Here is a 26,754-nt window from a genome sequence, read left to right on the forward strand (position 1 = left end):
TTGAGTATCGCGGCTCCTTGGCTGTCTGTGGTTGTGGTTGTGTAACTTGTGTTGCAAGCAGCCCCTGTCCCTGCCAAGCCCTCGCTTGTGGCTCGGGTGTGGAGTTGAGTGTGGAGATGTGATGGGCTGGGCCCTTACTCTAACTGATCGTTGATTAGTAGCTGTGTGTAGCTTAACTAATTCCGGCTAGGGGGTGAGTGAGAGTTCATGATACATACATGTATGCACTTACATGTATGTAAATATACTCTATTGGCTCTCTATATAAGACGTCACTCTGCCTATGTACTTGTATGCCCTGTTCTCTGCTTGGAGTACTCTATTTAAAGTACAATGCCGCTTGATCTGGGGTTCCAAGGTATGTATGTCTCTCGGACACTTTGTTACGCGTTAACGTTCAGCCCGCGGCGCGTGCTGCTGCATTTGCATGGTCTACCTTCCTTCCCTAGGAAGATCAGATCAGATCAGTAGGTACTCTACCTGCTCTCCTAGGTAGAACAGCTAGGGACACCGTACTTGCTTCTACTCTACCAACTCGTATTCTAGGTAGCCTGTAGTCTCAGTGGCTGGGTGCTCTGGCTACTTTCCTTTACGGGAACCCCTGCCAATATGCCAGTCCCACCGGTGGTACGATGATTGGTTGTGCTGCCCGGGAGACTTTGACTGTTACACAACAAGGCAATCCCCCGGGGCCCGACCCCCCTGTTACAAAACATGCAGCCGCGAGGGTTCTTCTCCTCCTACCCAAGCTGCGGACAGAGAGTTACATACATGTACATGTAGTTACCTAATTGTTGCACAGCACTCTCCTCTCCCTCGCCCATCATCACCATCATCATCATCCATCATTCCCCCACAGCCAATCGGGAATCCATCCCATCTACTCTATTGGCAAGGTAAGTAAGCACTACTGCTGGCTGAGCTTAAACGCAGTCTCATCTGCACTGCGCCTCGCTCTGAGCTGTGCTTTTCTTCCTCGGGGATCTTTCTCTGTGTAACCAGGGGACACTCTATTAGAGCCTTTTAATTCCCCCCTCCCTCATTCCACTCACTCCCCTCGCTACCCCCCCCCCCCTCCTTCAGTAGCAGCAGTAAACCGCCCAGCATGCTGCCCGTCATTCTCGCCGCCCTCACAACCCTCACCCTCACCCAAGCCCAGCAGTACGGGTACCCGCCGCCCGTCAGGGACAGCGCGAGCTCCGCACGCCGTACAACAAGGAGATTATCGTCCGCTACAAGAACCCGACGTCGGAAATATGTGCAACGCAGAACCCGGACCAGAAGCAGTTCACGGGGCATATCCATATGCCGCCGGGAACGCTTGCGCCGGACGTGGTGCAGAATTATCCGATCAATTCGTTCTTTTGGTTTGTGGAGGCGAGGGAGAATCCCGAGAGTGCGCCGTTGACGATATGGTTGAATGGAGGGCCGGGTGAGTTTTTGTATTTTGTGTTTTGTGTTTGTGTTTTGTGGAGATGATGGCTGCTGGGTGGTGGGTGGGACGAGTGGAACGAGTGCTAATCGGTGCTTTGGGGAGACAGGGAGCTCGAGTATGGTAGGGATGTTTACGGAGTCGGGGCCGTGTACGGTGGTGGAGGCGGGGAGAGAGTCGATTCATACAGTGCCGAGGGAGTGGGGATGGGATCGTGCGAGTAATATGTTGTTTTTGGATCAGGTTGGTGGTTAATTCCAGAGTTCAGGCCCGTTATATATCATCGTGTGTATGAGTGATAGCTCATGATTTCCCACAGCCAAACAAAGTTGGTTACTCCTACGACGTGCCTACAAACGGCACACTTCCGCTCGCCGACACGAGCAGTACTTACATAACGGGCACAGTCGCGCCCCCCGAGTTCCAAACCTACCAGGACCTCGGCTACACCGACGAGGAGTTCGTCTCTCACTATGACGAGCTCTACGACAGGATTGCCCTCATCAATGGCACTTTCCCCACCAGCGGCGCCAACTCGACCGCTAATACTACTGCCATCGCCGCGCGCACTGCCTGGCATTTCCTTCAAGCTTGGCTCACCAACTTTCCGCAGTACAATCCCAACAGCACGGGTATCAACCTGTTTGCCGAGAGCTATGGCGGCAAGTATGGGCCGGCGTTTTTTGAGTTCTTTGAGCAGCAGAATGAGGCCCGTGATAAAGGGGATTTGGATAAGGAGAGTACGATTGAGCTGCATCTGGAGACGCTTGGGATCATCAATGGCTGCATTGATGCAAAGCTGCAGACGACGAGTTATCCGATATATGCGAACGAGAATCCGTATGGGATTGAGCTTCTCAACGCGAGTGATATGGATCAGCTCTTGGAAATGTATTACGCTGAGGGTGGGTGCGATAGTTTGATTGATGCGTGTAGGGAGAGCGTGAGGAGGTTTGATCCGCTGAATAATGGAAACCATAAGGCGACGAATGATATTTGTCAAATGGCCGACAATGAGTGTAATATTATTAGATATTACAGTTGGTATAATAGCTCGAAGTGAGTTCCTTTTTCTCTATATATATTTACCTTTTTCCTTCTTAAGACTGTGGGTACTAATGGGTGTGGACCGGTAGGAGTTATTATGATCTCGCCAATAACTTGGACGACCCCTTCCCAGGGTACTTTTATCTCGAGTACCTTAACAACGCCACCGTGCAGGAGGCCATTGGTGTCCCAATAAACTACACCCAAAGCAACACGGGCGTTTACACAGCATTTGACCAGAGTAAGTTTGCATATCCCGCACATCGATCATTGACCTCTTCTAACAGCCACTAAGCCGGCGACTTTGTCCGCGGCGGCCAAACCGAAGCAATCTCCTACCTCCTGGAGCGCAACGTCCGCGTCGCCCTTCTCTACGGCGACCGCGACTTCATCTGTAACTACATGGGCGGCGAGACAGTCTCCATGAACATCTCATACTCCGACAGCGATGCCTTCCGCGCCGCCGGCTACCAGGACGTCCGCATCAACTCCTCGTACGTCGGTGGACAGGTGCGCCAGCACGGTAACTTCTCGTTCACACGCATCTACCAGGCCGGCCATCTTGTCCCGTCGTACCAGCCCGAGACGGCATTCGTGCTCTTTGAGCGCGCGATCTTGGGCCAGTCGCTCGCGACGGGAGAGACCATTAACACAGAGGGAAACAACATCTACTCGACCAGTGGCGACAGCGTTGCAGATGACAAGCTGCAGGTTCCAGACCCATTCAAGCCCCAGTGCTTTGTGAGGAGTATCGAGACGTGCACGGTCGACCAGATACAGATGATTGCGGCGGCGCGGGGTGTGATTATTAACGGTGTGCTGTATAATAGCACTGATGAGTGGACGCCGCCGGCGACATCCTCGAATGGTGGCGGCTCGGGGTCGGGGAATTCGAGCGGTGGTGGGGCCGGTAGCGGGGAGCCGGATGCGGGTGTGGTGGTGAGGGCGTCGATGGGGGTTGTGGTTGGTGCGCTGGTGTTGGCGGTGTTGGGCGGGCTGTAGTTGGGGCCGGCGGGGATCGATGAATGAGAGGTGTATGGACTAATGTTAATGTGGCTGGGGAGTGATTGATACACGGACCGGACCTTCATGCTTGATACCTCCTTGTCTAACTTTTTTTTCTTTCTTTTTCTTTTCTTTTCTTTCTCTGGCCGCGTTTGTCGCTGCTGCCGGATGTAGGGTAGGTAGTATACTGTAAGTTACGAGTATACACCTAGGGAGATCTTACGTAGGTTATCGCGCGGCTACCCGGCCATCGGAGGAGGTAGGAGAGGTGAGAGGGGTAAAATACATAATAAATATTTACCTTTTACCTTGCTTTTGTGAACCTTGTGACATCCGTAATTTATTCCTTTTGTGACATCCGCCTCTTTCGTTTTTGTGATTTGCACTAAGTGGGGCATATTTCCTGTTTGTGAACTTTTTTTTTATTTTTTATATTGTTTTGCATGATTGGCCGGGCCCGCCGGGTGAATTGGGTTAGGGTTAATGCAGCGGTGGGTCAATGAGAGTGGTGCGGGTATTTCCGCGCGTTCGGACGTCGGTTGGGACGGGGTGGTGGAGGGAAGGGGAGGAAGGAAGGGCAGGGAAGAAAAAAATATTCTCCGAGAGGCCTGGTTAGGGGATAGTGGCACTGGGGCGAATGGTGTAGTAGGTGTTTGTTGGGGATTTTTGGGGGATGTTTCTTTTGCGGGTTGGGGGGAGTTGCGGTTGGGGGGGGATTGGGGGATGGCGGGCAGCGTCATGAGACTTTGTCGTAATCATTATTGTAGGTAGTTAGCTAGAGACACAGAGAGAGAGTTGGCACTGTCAAGGTGCTGTCAAAGGTGTCAAAGGTAGAGTAGGGACTGGGTTAGGTGATCCTATTGACGGATTGGTGAGGTTGGTTATGGTTGGTTGAGTTGGTGGTGTTTGGCCGATTGGGTGGACACGGTAAGAAACCTGAGTTCTAGGTCAGATCATGCCGCCGGATGGATGGATGGATGGACGGACGGCACCGGACGGCGATCTAGTTTGGCGTTGTCACTGAGTATTGAGCAAGCACGCACGGAGGGTCAGGGTGTGGATGACCTGGCATGGTGGTGGGCTAACGGCCGACCCGCATGTAGCTCTGTCTGTCTGCTCTGGTCTATGTGGTCTGTTTGGTCTGTGTTGGACTGGACTGGACAGCTGAGACTGAGACGGCGTGCGGGCTTACTCTGCTCTGCTCTAGCTAGCTAGCTGGTTGGTCGTGTTTGCTATGAGCGGTACGGTGGGAGAGGTGGGAGAGGTCAAAACGTCCCCGCTTTGGGAGCTGTGCTTGGAGGGAGTAAGCTTGGGAGGCGGCCGAGTTTGGGAGCTGCCTGCCAGTCTGGTGGGTGGGTGGGTGGGTGTGGTGAGGGGGAGTGGATGGGTGGTGAGGGGGAGTGGACGGGTGGTGATGGGTGGTGAGGGGATGAGGGAAGGAGAGGGTGTGGGATCGGCGCGGCGGCCGAGTTGGCTAGTGGTGGTGGAGGGGTTGAGTGGGCTGCTGTCAGAGCTGGCTGTGGTGGGATCGCCAGCGCAGTGATCCGCGCTGGACGCTGGACGCGGACACCTCGTAAGGCGTGTGTCTGATATAGATAGAGGTATATATCTGTATTCAGCTGTATATGTAGCTAGTTGGGTTTGTATTACGGTAGCTGCACAGGCAGGCGGGGGATCGGGGGGAGAGGGCAGATGGAGATCGATCGGAGAAGAGGGGCCCAGGGAACGGTTTTCCCCTCTTCTTCGTCGTGTTCTCTAGATGGTGTGTTTCCTGTTTTGCTGTTTCTGTTTTCTGTTTCCGGTTTGTGTGGTGCAGCTGCAGCTGGCTGGCTGGCTGGTGATAGTTCATGACCCAGGGTTAGGTGAGTGATACGGGAATGGTTTAGTAAGTTTAGTAAGGACGGAAAGATGCGGTTTGGCTTGGTTTGTGCCAAGCGATCGCGGATCTGACTGGACTGCAGGGCTAAAGGAAAGAACTCAACTCAGGCAACGGGCAGAGAAGAGCGCAGAGCCTGTCAAGTCAAACCCTCGCCGTCAATTCAATCAATTGCATCTATCTCGACTTCTTCTTCTTCTTCGAATACCCTCACGTCACATCACACCACACCACCCCACCACCCCACACACAGCACAGCACACAGCACACAGCACACCCACCACAATGGCAACCCCAACGCCACCGCACCTCCGCTCGCTCTACCGCGCGCTGCTGCGCGAGCTGCCGCCCCTCGCGGCCCGGCGCACGCCGCTGCACCACGACTGCGCGACTCGTTCCGCGCTTCTTCGGGGACGGGGGAGGCGGAGGCGGTGGAGTTGGTGCGGTATCTGAGGGCGCAGAGAATGTATGCGACGCTGCTGGAGAGGTATAATCCGGGCCTGGGGAGGGAGACGGAGGATAGAGTGAGGTTGAGTGCGAGGAGGGTGGGGCTGGAGATGCCGAAGGAGATGGCGGGGAGGGGGTAGTGTGGTGGATGGTGGGGGAGGATTGGTGGGGTGGAGGGGAGGGGGGGGGGGGTGTGAGGGAATAGGAGTAGGAGGGGGTAGTGAAGTGGGTGGTGATGGAGATGTTGGATATTGCTATTACTATTGCTATTGCCATTGCTATTGCTATTACTAGATTGCAGATATCAATGTTGGGCCGATACACTCTCTCTCTATACCTGCCCTATCCTCTCGGACATTAATTCCAGCCTGTCCGCTATCAGATCAGGTCAATTGTCAATCCCCACCAGTGCGCGGTGTGCTATCTTTATCTCTCTCTTCTCTCTTTCTCTGTCTGTGCACCCTGTCCTGCCCTGCTGCATAGCATACAGCTTCCTCTCCAGTCCCAGCCCAGAAGCCGTTGTCAAAATATGCAGCCCGATCATTGTCCTTCTCCCCTCTTCCACCAGCCTTCCACCCTTCCACACCTGCATACTGCACCCAAGCTAAGTAAGCACCAACAGACTCGAGTATGTAGGGCTATAGATATAGCTATGTACTCTAGCTAGCTATGAGGCCTGCAGGAGTGGTAAGAGGGGGGGCAGCCTACCCTACCCAATACCTACTCTACAATGGGCTCGTGGAATATTCGCGCGCTTCATACGCGTAATCGCCTCATAGCGGTTTCAGTGTTATGATAATTTAATTCTCCGCACTGTACTGTCAGCTTGCCTTGTGATGCCTTGTGGTTGTGACACCTTGACCAGACCAGCCCCTCAATATGTTGCCTTGCTGCCCCTCCCCCTCCCCCGCTATGTATTGTATTGTACGAGGAGTTGATGCGTATCGATACGTCGGTTAGGTGGGCAGGGGGCAGGGGGCAGGGGTAGGGGTAGGGGGCAGGAGGGGCAAGGAGAAATTAATTTCCGCACCCGGGTCGAGGGGCTAGGTAGCTTATACAGTGCACTGGTATAGTAAGTGTAGGGAGTATAGGGAGTATAGGGAGTGTAGTGTAGTACTATAGAGTAGAGTAAGTGTAGTGGATAGATATATCCCTGGTTTCGGGTTGCGGTGACCTTTGTTTGATCTGCGGACGGGGTGTGCGATAGAGTGGCTGTGACCTGGAGCGCTGGTGTCATGTGAGACGGCGCGGGAGGTGGGACGGGACGGCGTGGGACGGAGGGCTTCTGGAAGTGTTTTGTGTTGTGTGTGCATGTGGTGTGGTCATGGTCACGGGTTATGTAAGTGGGGAGGGAGGGACGAGGGAAATGATTGTTTGGGCAGGTATTGCCTTGTTATTACTACATACTACGCCGCTTGATCATTACCAATTATCTAACCAACTATCTACACAGCTATATGTAGTTACACAGTAAGTACATGTATCCAACTTCTACAACAACTAAATAAAAACCAACAACAAATTATATAAAACCAGCTATTCAGTCAGCACCCTCAAACCCACCCATCTCCACACCCTCATCACACCCACAAAACCCCTCCACCACGACTACCCGCCACCCATACCGCACGCCCTCGATCCCGCGCCGCAGCAGCGCCACGTCCGCGTCGTACGCAACGTCCTCGCCCGCCTTGTACACGAAGCAGCGGTCGCCCCCGGCGTGGAGTAGGTCTTCGGCGTCGGCGTGGAGCGCGGCGAGCGCGCCGCAGTGTGGGTGGGATGAGAGCGCCGCGGTGATGTGCGTGTAGAGCGTGGCGTGGAAGTCGTCGAGGAGGGTGATGGCGGTGCGGTAGGCGGCGGTCTGACGGGTGGGGCGGCGGCGATGGGTGGGGGTGCTGGTGAGGAGTTCGTCGAAGAGGGTGGGCATGGTTGGGGAGTTCATTGTTTGGATTTTTTTTTTTGGTTATTGGTGGATAGTAGTAATATTTGGTTGATGTAGTGATTTTATTGGTGCTAATGGTGGTGTTTTTGTTGGCTGGTTTGGTTTGAAAAGAGGCCGTGGGCGAGTCGCTCTTATGGCGGGGGGTTTGCATTTCAAGATGGGCATCTTGAAAGTTATTTTTGAGGATTATCGTGAACTTGAAAACCGATGGGAGGGGTTCGTTGTGGTATTTGAAAAATGACTAGCGTAGTGAAAATTGTAATAAACACTCAATGTGGTTAGTGTATGCTGTGTTGTGTGTGTGTGTTACGGCTGAAAGATATTAGGATCTGAGATGCCAAGATCTGGGTTACAACTGCGATTGTTTTTATTTTCGACTCGACTGGGACGGGTGGTACTAGATAAGTTTTGCTTGCGGAAAACTAAATGTGGCTAGTGTCTGGGTGGTTGTTACTATTGTTGCTGTTACCGTTGCTACTAATTCTACTAATGCTACTATTACTACTTGTAATAATAAATTATTACTATTTTGACCACCACTGGAGCTGTGATAGACGATAATTTGACTCGGCCCCCAACAACACTAAGTCACGCTCTAATCCGATAAACGGGCGTATAAAGGTATTATGATTGATTGTGTCCCTAATCATCGAGGGTGATGAGGGTTACTAATACACAATGGCTAAGAATACTTGTCTTTATGAGAAGGCCACAATTTTGTTCTCTGGCAGGAGCGTCAGCCGCACTAACTTGACTGATGTGTTAGGAGTAATCCAAACACCTCGCTGCAGCCGAGGACAACTAAACTTTTATGCTAAGAGGTTGATTAAACATTGCGCCGGAGGACAGCTGTTCCCACGCCAAAGGGTATATAAGCAACGCCTCTCTCCCAATCATCATTCCTTTCCCATCGTGCATCCACATACCGCAACTTTTCGCCACCGCTCAAACGTGTCCTATTGACACTTTTGACAGTCTTCCATTCCCCCGCTCCAACCACGAAAAAATATCGGAATGTCACGATTGCATACCCGTGACCGGATCCGTTGTGCTACGGCAAGTGGCTGAGTGGCGGTGGAATCTTGGTCTATGTGGCATTCTAGACCCTTTTTTGTTTATTTTTACTTTTACAGTTTAAATCTACAGATCTAACCACATGTCAAAGATTTCGCAAAAAGACCAAGACCAGATCTCGAGAGATGAGAAACGGCTTTTGTGCCCGAACCTGCCAGCGTCACACAATCACAACATATCACTCGAACTTTCCAACCAATCATCTACTCGTCCAATAAGTTCAGCTGGGGGGGATGCGGGTCACTCGAACAAACACGCAGGCGGTGATACATGCATGCAATGGACATCGATCCATCCATCCAACATGACGATCCGATTCCGGAACAATCAACCACGTAGGCAACTCTTATTAGAGGGGCCTGCCGACGCCTGGATCAAATGATACAGTGGAGTGCGTACCTGTTCGTGGGAGGAAGTGAAAAAAAATCTAGGAAACCGCACCTTGCAAGAAAAAGTTGGATGTGATGATTCATGGGACTGGGATTTAGAATTTTCTTTACGAAGCTTCTAGAATCTGGGAAGTTAGGAACTGAACAGGATTTTGAAAAGGATCCTCGCTCGACAGCGCAGAGTGTCTAGAATATAGTGGGCGGATAGGGTAGGGTAAAACCGGAGTGACATGTGAATGTTAGACTAGGAAGAGGGGGGTGGACGATAAATGTCACGGTCACATCCATAGCGGGGAGAGGGGAAAGAACGCTGAGGATCTGGTCAATTCTTATATTCCTCCCCCCACTCACACAGGCCCACCCCCCGCGTTACATTCTACCGCACCAATGTGTGCATCTCTTCTCGTATCCGGTCCAGTCTTCGCATAAATTATACCTTCAAGCGAGAAGGATACATACATGTATGCTTAATTCGCTCATCCGCTGCATTTTTTTTCGAGCACTTGAACCCCCCAACCAACGGGCCGGATTGATTCCAAAGTCGACATTGGTACCTACATATATCGCCATCAACCTCTTATCGACCGTTTGCCCCCCCACAAACCGAGTAGAGAACACGGCCAGTTATAATTATCTCATCACGATCCGCGTACCATTAACCACGTTGCAATTGCAATTGAGAGCAGCAACCCGCTAAGATAACACAACAGCTAACTAATTAACAGCCTTCCCCTCCATCACGATTGAGTTCCCAATACCATACCACACACCAGTCCTCCTCTTCGATCCTGGGCACCAAGCGCTACTGCCCCCCCGCCCCCCTGTACGACGTACCCCAGACGGATACGGTAGGGGAGAACCTAGCAATTGTAACAATTCGTCTCAAACTCCGCCCCCCGGGAGCAACTCCTGTGCGATTGGGATAAGGATTGTGCGTTTTGTGCCAACTTTTTTCCCTTCTCAATGCCCCCACCAAGAATCATCAAGGGTTAGGTGAGGGGGAGTAGTAAGGTGAAGGATTCTTGTAGGCGGGTGCGAATATCAACGGCATGCAACTCAATTCCTGGTGGGAAAGGAAGAAAACTCCTCGGACCGCCGGAGGGGGTGAGGGGCTGAGCTAGCTAGCTAGGTTACCTACATATACAAGGAAGTTAGTAACGGGCTTGAAACATACGGGCTTTTTTTCTTGCTCAATGGATATGATATACTCCTTCGACGGTAGCAGTAGCAAGGCACCACATGTTTCCACTGAGAAGCTCGAGTCACAAAAGTTCTTCAAGTGCAAAAGTGATATATGTAATAAGTTGTTTTTTTAGGTTTCATTTAGGAGAAGTTCGTATCTTCAAATGTTCTCGTTTCCATACTATACATGAAAAAGCGTAGCAAAAAAAACATAAAAAGATAGTGAAAAAGAATGTCAGTGCAAAAAAAAACCAAAAACCGCAAAGCAAAAAAATGGTACAGAAAAAACACCATATAAAAATAAAGTCCCCCCGGAAAGCCAAAAAACATAATAACCATGATATCATCAAGTCAAAAAATATAGGGAGGACATCAAAAAAAAAAGCAGGCGCAGTATGTACCGTGCGCGAAAAGATAATGAAAAAAAAAACAGACCCAACGCCCACCCCACCCCATCCCCCAGTTCGTTCCCCCCAGAGCGTGCCCTTTTTCGGTCCGACATAAGAAAGAAATAAAGTACCGTTACAAGCTGTTGTATCCTGTATCCCCCAAAACATAAGAGAAGAGCTAAGCAGCTAGAAGCCAGAAAAGAAGACAGCAAAATTAGCACGGGACCTCCCCCAATAGCCATGGGTTACCCGCGTTCTATGCCCGCCCCGGTATATAATAGAAAGAGAAGAAAAAAAGGCACTAAAAGCTATAGATGAGAAATAATAGTAAAAAAGAGAAAAAAAGAACCCACACGCCCCAAAAAAACCCAAAGTAAAAGAAAAAAGAAACCGCTTCATCATCCACTTCATAGATACTCCCTCGCCAGCGCCGCCGGTGTAGTAGTAAGAGTCCGTCCGCGACTCCGACTCCTACTCCCCGCAGGACTCGCGCTCGCCAAAAACCTTGAAATCGTCGCCGACACGCCGCGGCTGCGCTTCTCGCGCACCACGCTGCTGACCGCACCCTTCTTCTCCTCCCGGCCACGGCGGCCCGCGCAGCTGCTGTCAACGCTCGACACGCTCCCGCTGCGCGCCAGCGTCGGGATGACCGCCGACGACGGCGCGGTCGATGGCGGGGTTGGGTAGTTGTAGTAGTCGGCGGCAGCCAACGACGACGCCGACGACGCCACGCTCTTCTCCTCCTCCTCCTCCTCGGAGGAGCGGCTACTGCTGCTATCGACGCTGCGGTCCGATGCGCGCGAGCTGCGGCCCGAGCTGGGCGGCGTGGCGCAGTCGTAGTAGTAGTAGTCGCTGTGGAGGTCGTTGTGCTCGGCAATCATGGGGGCGAGGAAGGGCTCGAGGTGCTCGTAGAGGTCCTCGTTTGTGATGCGCAGGTCCCAGTCGAGCAGGAAGAGCATCTGCTTCTCCATCAGGTTGACCTCTGTGAGCGAGAAGCCAAAGGCCTCGAAGCCGCGGACGGCGCTGTAGCGCGCCCAGTGCTTGTTCTTGGGCGATGAGTCGTTGAGGTTCTTGGCGGCGAGGATGAGTGATGCGAGGAAGATGCGGTGCACGGTGCAGCGCATGCCTTTTGCGACGGAGGGGAGGCGGCGCTGAAGGCGCGTGAGGTAGACGAGGGAGGACATGAGCGTGGGGACTTGCACGTGGCTGCGGTCGACGAGGGAGGTGATGAATTGTTCGAGGGTGGGGAGCGGGGGGGAGTTTGATGGGGTGGTGGTGGGGGCGGTGGTGGTGCTTGGGGGCTCGCAGCGGATGACGGTGCTGGCGGTGAGGGCGAGGTGTGAGATCATGGCGGGGGTGACGGGCATGCGGACGAAGGACTCGAGAGCGGCCTTGCGGGTTAGGGTTTGGGGTAGCATTGTGTTGATAGTGTATGTGTGTGTGCGTGTGTGTGGTGGTGTTGGTAGGAGCGGTAGCCGGAAGTCGAAGACTCTTGTGACGGAGGGCGGACTAGGTATTAGATACTATTGAGTATGTAGTAGTAGTAGTAGTAGTAGTAGTAGAAGCTTGTGTTGGGATGATATGTAGTAATAGTATATAAAGCCCGCGCGTATATATATATATATTTAGATATAAACTCTTTTTTTGTTCGACAGCCCCAAAATGCAAATGCAGATTCAAAAAAGCTTAAGCCCCCAGAGTAAAAAAATCCCCAAAAGAAAATCAAAAAATACGATCTTTCTCAAAACTGACTGTGTCGCTATCAAAGTGACAACAGGAGTGAGTGGGTGGGTGGGAGGGAGAGCAGAGGCTGTAATATATATATATTATGGATAGCTAGCCCTTTTTGTTGTATTGTAATCCAGTGATGAGGCGCAGGGATTTTGATTGGGTGTGTGTAGTAGTGTGTATGTGGTCTCGGACCGGTTGGGTTGTAGTAATTCAAGTAACCTTTTTTAATGTAGGAGGGTGGTTGAGGAGGAGAGATGCTGTGGTTTATCGTGAGGGTTGGGTTGGTGGTGGTGGTGGTCGTGGGGAATGTTAGAAATTATAATGTAGTAATTGTGGATGGCGTTTCGCTGTCGGTATTCGTCGTCGACAGTACAGAGGATGGATGAGATGGGTGATGGATGATGATGAAGCACAGCCTGGGAGAGTGAGCAGAAAAAAAAAGTCTGGGGGTGGTGGGCGGGCGGCTGGTGCTTTTAAGATCAATCGTCGCTTCAACTCGCAGGCAGGGGGAAGGAAATATGTCTTGTATGTACGTGTGTGGGAGGGGAGGGGATTTGGGGGGGGGAGAGAGAGGGAGGAGGATTGCTGGTGGATGGGAGAGGCTACTACCACCAGTCTACCACTCTACCACTGCACTGCACTGCTGCTGCTACTCGATGGAAACACTGGATGGACCCAGGTCACGGTCTGCTGCTGCTTGACGCGACACGCCCGCACTCCCAAAACAGAAACAAATCACACCTAGGGAGATCCTATGTTGGGATGTACGTCCCGCCGCAAGGGGTGCACCGGTGGAGGGAGGGTGGGAGGGTGTGTGTGGGCGTGTGGTAGGAGAGCGTGCGAGGAGCGTATGGGATGGGTGGGATGGGGTTGCCAGGGCACGTTCCAGTCAGTAGTCTTCAGTCTTCAGTCAGTCCAATCCAAACGCCAAGCAGGGGGATGGGTAGAGCAGATCGGTAGAGGCAGGCAGGCAGGAAGGCAGCACAGCACAGCACAGAAGAGAAAGAAGAAAAAGTCCACACTCCTTCACACACGCTCACTCACTCACTCACTCACCCACTCACAAAGAGTCAACAAAAAAAAAAAAAAAGGAGTGACAAAAAGAACTACATCCTTCTTTTCTTTCTTGTTCCTTCATGCACGCCGCCAAAAGCAGGGCAAGTGTAATACTAGAGTAGAGTAGCAATGGCCAGCACAGCGGACGCAGTGTCCTTCTTTCGGGCTTAGTTCACTGGGGCTGCACTCACTGTTTCTCAATTACGATGGATGGACGTACGGAGCCGTAACTTAACTTGCAACTTTACCAGGGTAGCAGGCCTTCAGTGCAGCAAGCAGGCAAGCTCTAGGTAAATGTAGGTTTTTTTTTCCTTCTCTAGCTACTCTACCTGCTCTAGCTCAGTAGAGTAGCTGTAGGTACTCACGAAAGACTCAATCAATCGTCATCAATGCCATGGATCCATCCATGAATGGGATGTTCTCAATTGCGAGCTCTGGTCTGTGCTGTGTCCTTCTGTGTCTGTGTCTAGAGCAGGTAGAGTAGGTAGTCTGCCCTACCTCTGATCCATCCATCCATCCATCCATTCGCCCAGTGTCAATGTCAATCAATCCATCCATCCATCAATTCCATCAATCCATCAATCCAAGACAGAACAGACAGATAGACTTGATCTACCTTCTCCACCTACCTCACCTACCTCACCTCCAAAGCAAAAGCAAAATCAAAAACGCCCCCGCCCAAAAAAAAGCCGCGCTCAAAAGTAAAAAAAAAAAAAGCACCATAAACAACGCGGTCACCCCCATCTCCAATCAACCCTCGCCAGAAACAAAAAGAGTGACGGACGTGTTGCGAATCCGAATCGTCCACCACCTCCCCACCTAAAGTCTCCGGTCCCGGAAGGGCTGAATTTAGTTCCCGCCTGCTAACTTAGTTACCATAGTGTACCTACCCCTACCCCTACCCTGACCCCTACCCTGGGCCTAGCAGTCAGTATGTGTGTAACCCTGATCGCGCTGCGGGAGTAAACTAGCCACACCCTATCTGGGAATGGCGCGCCCGACCTATTTCCGGGTGTGATTGGTTTCATCTAGCTCTCTCTCTCTCCTACGGGCCTATGTACCCTCTGCTACCTACCCTACCCTTCCCTCTGGTTTGGTTTGGTTTTTCTGCTCACTCACCTTGCTGCACTTCACGCGCGCTTGAAAGGAGGATAAATTAGTTGCACTTTATTTTTACCACTTTCGGTCACTATACATAGGTAAATAAAGCTTAGAGTAGAGTATGTACCATGTACCGTCACTGCACTGTCCCACACATACCGGATCGCTACCGAGCGCTACCTGCCTACCTACCCTCCTTCCTCGTACCTTAACCTGCTCTGCTGCCTACTCTACGCATGTACCGTAGCCGTACGTAGGTACATACATCACGTACTTTACCCTAAAGAATTGATCTGAGCTCTAATTCCGGATCGCTGGTAGCGAGCGAGGGAGTGGCGACAAGAATGGGCCGGGCGTATATACGATGGGGAATGTTTTTATAGATTTTTTGTGATCGTGGACTTGGGACCCCTTGCCCGAGATGCGCCATTGCAATTGAGACCTAATCTGATCTGGAAAGCTAGAGGTACAGTTAGTAGATAGCGGGTACTGGGGGATAGCCGGAAAATAGATCTCTATCTCTGCTCAATTGATCAATTAATCACTGCGCGTGTTGTTGGCTCTGAGAGTCACGCACCCCCCCCCCCCCCCTCTCCCCCCTCTCCCCAGAGAGTCTATGTATGTATGCGGAGAAGTGTAGAGTACTGGCATTCCCGTGATGCAATTGCTGTTCAGAAAGTGCAATATATCGATAAATGTTTTCTTTCTAGGTTGCAGTTGCTTCTTGCGACAAAAGAAAAGAAAAGAAAGATCTCGGCCCCCAATTGCGCACGGGGGAGTAGAGTAAGGTAATTACCCCACATATCAACTGCCTCACCTCACCTCACCTCACTCACTCACTCACGCCCACTCTGCGTTGCTCTGTCTGTCTGTCTCTCTGTGTTCGGGTGGTGGCACGAAAAACAAAATATCTACTGTACATAAGCAGGAAACACAAAAATACAGTAGTACTACTGTCTAAGGTAAGGCAAGGTAAGGGCACGCGTGCGGTTATTGCAACTGTTTTACGAGCTGGCCGCAAATAAACTTGTCACATAGTTATCCAGCTCTCTCTCGCAGCGCTCTCTCTGGCTGGCGAATGGCAGAGCGACAGCAACAGCATTGAAAAACAACTTGCTCCGCCACGCCGCCGCTACGGATGGGATGGGAGGAGTAACCTACGTAACGTAAAATAGATTGCATCCGCCCTACTTTTCCAGAGAATGCCGCCGCAACCCGACGACGTGCATAGATTTTCCACTCCACTTGCATGGATGGGTATGGATAGATGGGTAGGCTAGGGCGCGCGAAAGACAACAGCGACTTTATTTGTTTTGGCGTACATACATCGACCGACCCACCGACCGACCGGCGGACCGACCGAAGTTAACGACGACGGCATGTTGCGGGGTCGATGTGGGCTACATATTACTTACATAGTGCTGCACAGGCAGGTGGGAGGGGGTGAGCTCGTGGAGGAGGAGGGGTAAAAAGAAAAGCACTGTGGAGAGCTTGGAAACTTACCTGCCTGAGCAGGAAGGATGTCAACGTCGTCGATAGAGTAGACAGACTCTTCTAGCTACATAGCTAGCTAGCTACTCTACTGTCTGAGTATTGGTGATGATGACGTCTCGAGAAGGGTAGAAGGGAAAGAAAGAAGAAAAAAAAGGTTCTGCAGGGATTCACAAGGGTGCGTACTCTAACTCACTCATGAGTCTTAAGACCTTCTTCTTCTGCGCTTGTTGTCGCCTCGCTCGCTCGGGTCCAGAACGTAGTAAGCACTTGTGAAGAAGGGAGCAGCAGCACAAGCAAGCCACAAACATGACGACGGTGACAATGACCAAAGCGCCCGCACGCACGGCCACAGCTAGCGCCACCACCACCACCCCGCCATATCTGACCTACTACGACTCCAACTAAGTACGTACCCCACCACCACATCAGCACCCACGACGACAAACAAAAAAAGCACCGCAGCGCCGAAATTAAAGAGTACCTGTACCTGATATTTGGAACCAAGACCTACGTGTATGATCTAATGTAGCTGTACGATTTTACTCTGGTTGTTGTCGTTGTGACTTGCTCCACCGGGGGAGGGCCCCGGATCTACACATATATGTTGTAACTAGGACAGCTAGACCGGAGATCTAATCTCCCCCGACCCGATTAACACCGCCGGCAGACCATTGTGCTTCTTCTGCTTTCTTTTTAACACTTTTTGACTCTTTTGAGATTCGTTACTCTTCCCCCCCCCCCCCCCCCTCCTCCGGTAAGTGTAGATACATCTAGAAGACAGCTAGACAGACATATACAGACACAACGAAGCATGAATGAAACAATTACAAAAAAAACGAGATTGCGTTTGTGACTTCAGGCAGTGCACTCCCCCGGGCTTCAAGAACGTTTGAGGAAAAGAATTTTAATTAATGACATGACCCGTGGGGGGGATCGATATGAGCCATCATGAATGAGCTGGCCATGATATTGGGGCCTTACGTCGATCTGTAGTACTACTGTCCGGATCCCATTATCATTCATTGCCCCATGCCCATGGTGATGGCTCCGTTTACAATCCACTCTTACTCGGCGTAGTCCTGGATTTGGATGTGCTCATTTCATTTTCGTTTATTATAATTATTATTAAAGATATATATAGGCATATATCCAATCCAGTTTCGGTGGAGCGCGGTGGTTATTAGAAGAAGAAAAAAAAAAAAACGTCCCAATCCAATCATTGATTTTAAGAATTCTGATTTTTGATTTTTTTTTTTTTTTTTTCCTTTCCAGATGGCGCGTCCTTACCTCGCTGCTGATCAATCGCGGGGGGGGGGGGTAAGTGGCATCGCCCTATCCCATCTGATCTGATCTGCTCATTTCGTTTCATCCCTCTCTCATCGCGTCTGTTTCCCACTGGCATCACCCAATAAGCGTGCAGAGACAGCTGTCTACCATTCTGAATTCAGCTCTCTCTCTCGTTGGATCATCCCCTAGCTAGCTAGCCTGTCACTTCCGCACTAGTCCCCAAATTTTAACTTACCTTCTCGCCCATTTCACCACTTTGGGAAAAATAAGGTTATCTTTGCAACTAGAGTAGATGGGGTGGGGGAAACAAAATAGCTGAAAAAAGGGTTTCCCAATTAGAGCGCGGCGCCCCAATCAGAGAAGCGCATCCGTTTCTGTTTCTTGCTACCGTAAATAGTAGTGGGCCCTGGTTGGCCTACAGCTGGATTGGGGTAGGGTAGGTGGCTTAATGAAACGAAGCGGATGCGCCACTGACGCAACGCGTTGCTCCAGCTCTCCGCCCACTCATGAGCTTTCCCCCCCTCGTGTTCCTCCTCCGCCGAGGGGTGGCTTGTGTCTATGATCTCCCCCCCCCCCTCATCATCCCAGTAATGCAATTTAATTTATTTTCCAGAAAATCCAAAAATCCAAAGCTGAAAATAATAAAAAAGATTTTTTTTTTTTTTTTTTTTTTTCCCTCTTCTCCCGGCGGCTGTGCTCTACCTACCACTCACGCACTAGTATACTCATCAACGTAACTCCTTCATCGCCCTTTCCCTATTCTCGCCTTCTCAGCCGATAGGAGGAGGAGTGGCCATGGGCTTGATAGGAGCGGAAGGAACCTTAAATTCCCGCTGGCCTGGCCTGCGCTCAGCGGCAAACGTAGGGGTTGTGGGTCCAGTCAGTCAGTCAGGTATGAGTGGATGGAGGAGAGAGAGCGTACCTGATGATCAAACGGCCGGCGCGGGCTTGGAGGGGGGGGTCTCATCTCTCTACAGAGCTAGCTGGCTATGTACTCTACATGTAGGTGAATGACTGGCTGGCCGGCCTGGGTAGATGTAGATGGGGGCGCTAGCAAGCTACTCAAGCTAGACAGATGGCTGTGTAGATCATTATGGAATCGCTGATGGAATGAGGTGACAAACAAGAAGGCAAATTTTTATTTATTTTGTTTTGGGTTTTGATTTTTTTTTTTATTTGTAAAAAGGGAGAATTAGAATGACTGCGCTGCTGCTAGCTGCGAAGAAGGCTGGAGCACAAGATCGAGAAGGGTTAATTAGGAAATGTTAACCCATCTACCTCACCTGCCTACTCTACATCCTATGTACTCTACGGCCCTTGACCTACATAGCTCATCTACATCTTCATCTTCCAGCCTGCCGGTACCGGTACGAGCTCTTCCAGTTTCCCGACTTGTGCAAGACAAAAAGACAAAGCCGCCTCTTCTGCTGCTGCTGCGTATGAGTACCTACCTACAATGCATTGTGGTTACGTATGCTACCTACAGTGCAGATCCAGACCTACTATCATGTGTGCCCAGCAGCCCAGCCCAGCCTTGCAGTACGACTTGCATTACGCCCAGTACACGCCAACCGACCTTCACACAAAGAGTGCAAAAAAGAAAAGAAAGGGCAAGAGAGTGAGAGAAAAAAACGGGCTTCTCTGCATTCCCAGAACTCTTCTAGAGGATGACATTCCAGCGCACACGCACACACACAAAACGTCTCATCCCTTCCACCCCGTCTCAGGAACCCCGCCATATCTGTGGATGGGTGGGGTGAACTGACAAGCGAGCGGAGAGAGGCTTCTGTAACACCCCCTTACAGGTGGCGGCATATCCGAGTGATGGGCCCATGAAGAAGGATATGTAGAGAGTCAAGCGAGGTTGACAGTGCAGCAGGTGGGAGTACAGTCAATGCATAGTGGGGGGGGGGCCAAGACAATGGCTCCCCAGGTTACGGCGCGGTTTGTGTGTTACGTTACGCTATGGCGGCGCAGGTTAAGCATTGATTTCAGTTTGAGAGGTCGAAGGCTAGCGCAAATATCCAATCTACTGATATCACAACGAAGGAATTTTTCATTACTAGAGAGCGACAACAATGATTTAGACGATATTGAGTATTCTATCGAGAGGCACACCCCATGCTTTGACATATTGACATTCCAATTGTTTAGCCACAGTGCCGAGAAATGCATCACATTCCCTCACCACCATCATCCCTTTCCCGCCTTACCGGTGCCTTCCATGCCAGCCAACCATCCTCCCGGAATCGCAATCGTCATCGTGTGGTTTTTTTCTCTTTTCTTTTCGTCCCGGTTCCTTTTTTTTTTTTGAGCCTTTCCTTTGGATAATGAAAGAGGATTACAGCACGGCTCCGAAACTATTTCCGAAGAAGAGGTTTCGTTAGTGGCTGATCAACGCAACGATCATTTCCTTCCTTCTCTTTCCACCGCCCCCATGCCGTACAAAACATTACATTACCTCCTCCTCCAGAGTACAAAAACACCTGGTTAAAATGCCCGCATTATACAGAAAGAAAAAAAAAAACGAAAAAGCCCCATTACACAGAGAAAATCTTATCGTCCCACAACGCCTCCTTGATAACAGGCAGCAACACCACCGCCATCACCGGCACCACTACAAAAGCCACAAACATCTTTGCTGCAAATGCCATCGCAGAACCCCCTGCAACAACGGGCAAGGCGGTGGAAGAAGAAGGAGAGGGGGAAGTGGTTGGATTTCGATAAACACGAGGGGGGAGGGTGGCATACCCGAAAGTCTGCTTAATGCTCTTGACGTAGTACTCGCCAAAATTCCTCTTTGTGACCTCCTCCTCACCAACTGGAACACCCTCCCAGGTCATGCGCAGAGTTGTAGAATCTGAACCTTGATCGAAAACCAGGGTTAGGGTAGAGTAGTGTCCTAAACGAAAAGCCCGGTGAGTAAGGTGTTCCGGAAATTTAAGGACCGCTCTAAATGCCCGGTCTTTACTCTCCGGTGTAGAGTAGGAGGTATAGAGGTTCCAAAGCGTGCCTATGTAACTACTGCTATAGCCAAAATCCTGGGGAATGACAACTCACCCTTAGGCCATCCTCCCAATCTCCAGCTCTGTACAATCTTGGTGTCCTTCTCCAAACACTTAAACTCGCCTTCAACATTTCCTCCGAACAAGCTAAAGGCCCCTCCAACCTTTGGCTCAAATACCTTTGGTGTGCTCCTTGACCACGCAGTTACTCTTCCTGGGTCCACGAACACACTGTACAATTGCTCCGCTGAGGTCTGGAACTCAATTGAATCCGTCAACGTAACAGTGTTTACGATAGGGCCGGAGCTAGTTGTTTTCTTCACTGATGTGGAAGATGAACTAGCAGCAGCAGCAGGAATTATAGGCGCAGAAGGAGTGTAGGAAGGCCCCGTACCGGGAGCGTGCTGGATGTCTTTTCCGTGTTCAGCGACAAGGTCAGGGGAGAACTGTCCAAGTGCGACGCGGAGCTGCGGAATTAAATCGCTACGGATCAAGTCCCTGATAGGAGATTTTGTAGGGGTATCGGAGTAGACGTCGATCTCGAACACGTATTCATCCTCTTCGGTGTCATGGGCGATTTCAGGGATTGTGATGGTTCCAGAGACCGATGGGTCGCTCGCAGTTGAGCCTGTGAACGGATAAGTATAGGAACATGAAGAGAGAGAGATAATTGTGTATATAATGGTGGCGATCATACCTGAGAACTCGAGGCGCATTTTAACATCAAAGAGTGTAATAACCTTCCCCTTGCGCTGGGAAACGTCAACATCTCCATCTACAGACACAACTTTATCAACCTTGACACTAGTCTCCCCAGAAGAAGCTGTGAGGACTGTGAGCTTGTCATCAAAGTATTTCTGGGCCCATTCACGGGCATCCTTGTTGACCCAGTGCCAGTTGTTGGGGTTGTGGAGGACCATTGTGATTTAGATGGCGGAACAGTAATGGGAATGATAGTGAAAAAAAGAAACTGTGGACTTTGATATTGATAGTTAGTTGGTGTCCCTTGCGCCAAGTGTGAGACTTGTGAATGGACGAGTGATTAGGAGTGGAGGAGAGAGAGATGAAGAGAGGAGTTCAGACGGAAGTAACCGAGCGGATAAGGACAGATTGTCTTTATGATGATTATCAGGCCATAGTGCACACGTACCTATTAGAAAGATATTTCGAGGCGATTACTTGCGATACAGAGAGGATTCGAAAGGGATCAAGTTGGAACGGGGGAAGAGGGGAGGAATTAAAAGGCACGTTTTTCTGTTATAGGTGGAGTCGAATCGTCTAGAAAGCTTCTATCGTTCGTTGCTACGGAAGGGGGAAAATGGGCGGAATCCGCTATCTAATCTAATCATGGCAATTGGCATATCCGACACAATCTTATCAGATCATCTATATATAGAACTGTGAATTACACTTTAGCGGGGTTGTCTAGGGAACCCTATCACGTGGTTACATAAACATTCAAGTCTTGCTGCCGTCATATTCCCTTTTGCGATACTGCAGAGCTGCTCTCTGCGAAGTGACAAGCGGACTGCGCCTACAGATGAGATAGGACGCCCCTGCAGTAGCCAATACAGCTAATCCATACTCTTTTACTAAGTTTACTACAGCCCTACCCCCTCGGATTTCTTAATACAGAAAAAAGATGCCGCTAACGCGCCGGCCCTCATCGATCTCATCAATACCTACTTCTCCTTATGTCTTTGTCTGGCTGTGATATATTTTCAGGCGCCAATCAGTCACTGCTGCCATACTAACACGCAACCACTTTATCTTCCGCCTTGCCTACTGCCTACCGCTCAAACACACACCACACCACCCATCCCACCTCAATCTACCTCCACACCCGTTGACCACACCAAAGCCCAATGGTCCCCAATTCTTCTCCCGCTACGCAACCCTAAACAACATCCCCTCATTTGGTATTACGCACAGGCGTCCACAGTTCTGAAGAGCGGTCAACCAACGACCACCACCGCTCACCTACCCACTATCTTTTATTTCTATATCCTACCACAACGCCGGAGATGGATTTCTATTCGACGGATACCCCTACCCCCGCCGGCCCATCTGCAGGCGGAAAATATTTATTAGCTCCTGCTCCAATAATGGAAGCCTCAGCGCTACTTACGAGACGCATCCATCACCAGAAGCAGCTGATTTCCAAAGCAAAGGCCGAAGCCAGAAGGAATAGCGCCATCAGCCTTGTGCCGCCAGATCAATGTACGAATGATGGTGCACCAAGGACTCCTGAAAACAAGTCCCCAGATCCAACGTCAAGCCACCTGTACTCATTGTCAACACCAGAGTATAGATCAATAGGAAGGAATGGGAGTGTAGATAGCGACACTATCAGGTTTGGAAGCATGGGAATGAGAGAGCAGACCGAGGTTAGTATTGAGAAATTAGTTGTTATCAGATAAGCAATTCCTTTGACCATTCATTTGTTGGGTTCGATTGCTTTTATGGCTGACACAAGTTTGTATGGCGAGTTTAGATTATCTCACAGAAAAGTAAAGAAAACTTTGGTCTAAAGTTGATGCTCACTAAAACCCGCGAACAAGCGCTCAGATGTGAAAAGGAACTTAAGAATATGCGCCAAAAACTTGAACGTGTCCAAGCACGCAATGAAATACTTGAACGAGAAAACGTTGAACTTAAGCAAACTATCGAGGGTCGTGATATTGTTCTAGATGCAGCAGCCAAGGAGATTGCAGAGTGTCAAGACCAATTATCTGGGTTCAGAGAACGGGAAAGTGCCCGGGAGGGTCGACAAGAACTTTCAGACATGGCTAGCGCCAACTTTAATAGTGACACCACATTAGTATCTCTAGGCGCGCCGTCTTTTGGCATATCGCCTTATGCCTCTGGCGATACTTTGGCGTCCCGCTACACACCCATATACAAGGATGAAGAAACAAACTATTCGCCATGTACTTCAAACGCTCTCAAAACCATTGACTTCAATACGCCGCGTTCAGGAAGGAGTTCAAGCTTGAGCATGGACTCGCCTTTGCCCGGCCTAACGCCAATTTGCCCTTCTCGAAGCGACTTCATTGATCGGTGCGCATCCGCAATGGATGAGAGCCCAGGGCCCAAAAATTCCCCATCAGGATCCTCTCATGGGTCTCTTCCCAGTCTTATTAGTGAGAGCAGTCTAAGCATGTACGGTGGACGCGGGAATAATGGGGGTGAAACCGATGCAGACATTTTCTATGACCATCGTCCTGGGCCCCGTAATGAGAACGGAGAAGACAGGCTAAATATCAAAAGATGGGGAAGGCATGGCCAGAGTGATGTGAATGAATTGACCCAAACTCCGACTCGGAATCCTAGCACAACACGGCGAAGTCCAAGGGCGGAACTCAGGGAATTCAGAGATAAACAGGACAAGCAGGACAAGCAACAAAGTCAGGATACAATGCGACATATGCCGCCTACTCCCGAATCCATGTCACCCCGGAGAAGAACGGGTGGAAGTTTCGACAGCATTTCGTCCAACAATGGCAACGAAGCTAATTGTGGCCTGGGCTTAACGTCCTCAATTGAGGAGGTTGATGATTCCAAGACCGAACCACTCGAAAATAACCGCGGTAACCGCAAGTCGGTGAGGACGACCCCAAGGTCTGATGTGGCCCCGACACCGCTTCAAAAAAGCGTTCGAGAAATCGCAGATAGGTTAAGGTCTCCATTTAAGTTTCCGAACAGCGTCTCTGTGGCGCAGAAAGAGCCACAAACTTTCGGCGACATCACGCACTTGAGGGAGACTAAGAAGCGGTTAGGATACGGATTCGGTAGCAAGCTTGGCAACATGGCGGCACCCAGTAAACAGCCCGGCCGCGACATAAGCGGTCATTCACGGAAACTCACAGTGAGCAAAAATTCGAAAGACAAGTTAGTCACAGTCCCGGTCAAGCCTGTCACCACGAATCTTCCGGTGAGGTCCCGCATCAGGTTATCGAGCCAGCAACAACAGGGACAGGGTCTTGAAACACCACCGTATACACCGAATAATGAGTCTGCTACTAGCCACGACAGTGAGAAAACAACCCTTGTTCCTCGGAGTCTTATGAAAAAATTGAGCTGGGAGTCAATGAATTCTGGTTCAAATTCAAATGGTTCGGATGGGGTACCCAGGTCGGCGTATAACTCGCATTATACTATTGGTGGGAGTCCTTCCTATCTTAGACGGAATAGCACTGCATCTCTGGCGACGACAGATATGAGTGCGATGACATTGAAGACGGTCAAAGATATTAGAAGGATGAGCGCAATTCCGGCGCTAGTTAGGGCGGGTTCTGTGAAAGAAAAGTCACGTCACCATGAATGAGCGGGTGAGGCGGCCGTACGGCAGCATGGCTGCCTCATTCCTCTGGAGGAGCGGGGAGGAGGAGGGGGAGTTATTTTCTTTGAATGATACTAAAAGGCGCAGGCTTTGTTTTTCTGGAGGGTCTTACTTTCTTCTTCCATGCTACTAAACATGGATGTCAATATATCGTTCTGTGGCATGTTAATTTTCCTGGGGTACGGTGGTTCTGGTTGGCGGTACGGTTTTTCTTCCCTTTTTCTCACTGTGGGGAGTTACTGTTTCCTTTCGTTACCAGTATCTGATCTACATTGCATGGTTGATGTGGGCATATTATGCACTCTTATGTTTTTTTCCTATTTGTGGAATCTTCTTTCTTTTCTTCTGGAATGGAGTGGGCTAATGACGGCGTTGGAGTGGTGTAGGTTGCTTTTCCTTTTCCTTTCCTTTCCTTTTTTTTTTTTTTTTTTTTGATAACTTACACTCTTTTTTACTTTTCCTTTTTCCCCAAAAGCTTTCCATATGTTGAAAGCGTCCACTCCTTTATATTTTCTTTTGTCTGGATGGAATTCACTTGCATACTCACTGCAGATGAAAAAAAGCGTATTTTGAGGTTCTGCAGTCGGGAGTGGTGATGGAAGATGGGGGATTGCGATGTGGGCTGGATGGGAATTGCAGGCTGCAGACTGCAGGGTGCAGCAGGCACAGTGGTGCTCTAACCGAACAGAACGCGTTTACTAGGCTGGTGTCCAGCACGTGAACGAGATATACAACAAAATGGATGGCATTGGATGCTACGCGATACGAATGACGTCAATAAACACGCCGGTATGATGAACTGATACGCCTACATTTTACATTAGATAACGCTCTGTTTTTTGTTTGTTCGGGGGGGGTAATGGAACAGCAAATGATCGTGTTGTTTGTAAAGAATATTTATATCATGGGGCGAGCCACCGCAGGAACGCAGTGAGGCCTATTTCTTCCTTTGTTCTTATTTTATATGTTTTTCTTGATGTTTACATGATTCTTTCAATGTTCAATCGTTCAAACCAGGAAGTATCGGCGGCGGATTCGATTGATAGGGTTTTCTTCTTCTTCGTTGAATGTCATTATTTAGTGATACCTATTGAATTATAGAGGGGGCCTATCCTTGATATGTAGTTAGTCGGGATATGCCTAACAAGACTACTAAAATCCTTACTACATGTAGTCGGCGTTTCGAGTCACGTTTATTAGTATTCTACTAAGGCTGTGAAATGGCTACCTAGGGTCCTATCCACCTTATATCTTGGCGTTAACGTTGCATGCCACGTTCTGGAAAGCCTTGAGCATGAGCCGCTTTGTGAAGAAGGCCCCCAGGTACTAGGTACGTACTCTATCATGCAGTTGTTGCCCGGGCTATTTTACCCACTCCAATAGAAACACCGAGACAACAGTGAAGCATATATTGACAGTACCCTACGGTCCAGTAAAGCTCCCCCAACAGCTGGGGGCGGAGGTGAGGTGAGGTCAGATAAAAATCTAATACCTACTCTACCACCACATCACGTATCATGAAACGTCACTAGATGAACAATTCACCACTGCAGTTATATGTTAGTGTTTTTCCCCCTGCATAACGCATTTTTCCCCAGTTTCGAAGTAAATCCAACGGTGCCATGATAGAGAGAGGGAGGGGCAAAAAGTGTAAACTTTTTGGGGGCGACTCGCCGCACACAAGCCAGCCAGCCAGCCATAGTAAAAATCGCCAATTTTCTAAAACTCGTCTGAAACCCGCAAACGGTACAAAAATAAGTGGGATGTTTCTTGGCTTTGGGAAGCATGCGCCGGGCGGATAGACGTTGCATAACGTGCTGTACCTGCATCACATACATCCTACCCCTCTCGCGAGCCTGGGCGAATTTGCATTATGGCATATTGCACAGTACGGAGATGTATCAAGCGGATCGCTCGGGGTGGGATTCATTTGATATCACTCGCTCGCTCAAAGA

General features: G+C 50.1%; 6 protein-coding genes across 6 annotated transcripts; 3 read left to right on the forward strand and 3 right to left on the reverse strand.

Moving 5' to 3' along the window:
* Positions 1–333: 333 nt before the first annotated feature.
* On the forward strand, positions 334–3,481 carry LAJ45_06597 (uncharacterized protein; the record flags this gene model as incomplete). The annotated part of the gene is made up of 6 exons (XM_046116160.1): positions 334–358; positions 1,160–1,432; positions 1,542–1,675; positions 1,752–2,491; positions 2,569–2,720; positions 2,775–3,481. The coding sequence occupies 6 exons, from the start codon at positions 334–336 to the stop codon at positions 3,479–3,481; spliced, it is 2,031 nt and encodes a 676-aa protein (XP_045970821.1).
* A 1,237-nt stretch (positions 3,482–4,718) lies between these two features.
* On the forward strand, positions 4,719–5,947 carry LAJ45_06598 (uncharacterized protein; the record flags this gene model as incomplete). Its single annotated transcript, XM_046116161.1, has 4 exons — positions 4,719–4,787; positions 5,020–5,057; positions 5,341–5,346; positions 5,446–5,947. 4 exons carry the CDS (start codon positions 4,719–4,721, stop codon positions 5,945–5,947), a joined length of 615 nt encoding a protein of 204 aa, XP_045970822.1.
* Positions 5,948–7,347: 1,400 nt separating this feature from the next.
* Positions 7,348–7,734, reverse strand: LAJ45_06599 (uncharacterized protein; the record flags this gene model as incomplete). Its single annotated transcript, XM_046116162.1, has 1 exon — positions 7,348–7,734. One exon carries the CDS (start codon positions 7,732–7,734, stop codon positions 7,348–7,350), a length of 387 nt encoding a protein of 128 aa, XP_045970823.1.
* A 3,456-nt stretch (positions 7,735–11,190) lies between these two features.
* Positions 11,191–12,201, reverse strand: LAJ45_06600 (uncharacterized protein; the record flags this gene model as incomplete). Its single annotated transcript, XM_046116163.1, has 1 exon — positions 11,191–12,201. The coding sequence occupies one exon, from the start codon at positions 12,199–12,201 to the stop codon at positions 11,191–11,193; it is 1,011 nt and encodes a 336-aa protein (XP_045970824.1).
* Positions 12,202–19,793: 7,592 nt separating this feature from the next.
* Positions 19,794–21,377, reverse strand: LAJ45_06601 (uncharacterized protein; the record flags this gene model as incomplete). Its single annotated transcript, XM_046116164.1, has 4 exons — positions 19,794–19,812; positions 20,204–20,354; positions 20,513–21,085; positions 21,155–21,377. The coding sequence occupies 4 exons, from the start codon at positions 21,375–21,377 to the stop codon at positions 19,794–19,796; spliced, it is 966 nt and encodes a 321-aa protein (XP_045970825.1).
* A 1,670-nt stretch (positions 21,378–23,047) lies between these two features.
* On the forward strand, positions 23,048–24,784 carry LAJ45_06602 (uncharacterized protein; the record flags this gene model as incomplete). The annotated part of the gene is made up of 1 exon (XM_046116165.1): positions 23,048–24,784. One exon carries the CDS (start codon positions 23,048–23,050, stop codon positions 24,782–24,784), a length of 1,737 nt encoding a protein of 578 aa, XP_045970826.1.
* Positions 24,785–26,754: the final 1,970 nt, after the last annotated feature.

The sequence above is a fragment of the Morchella importuna genome (assembly GCF_003444635.1).
Source record: "Morchella importuna strain M04M26 chromosome Unknown Morimp01GS019, whole genome shotgun sequence".
NCBI classification, from domain to species: Eukaryota; Fungi; Ascomycota; class Pezizomycetes; order Pezizales; family Morchellaceae; genus Morchella; species Morchella importuna.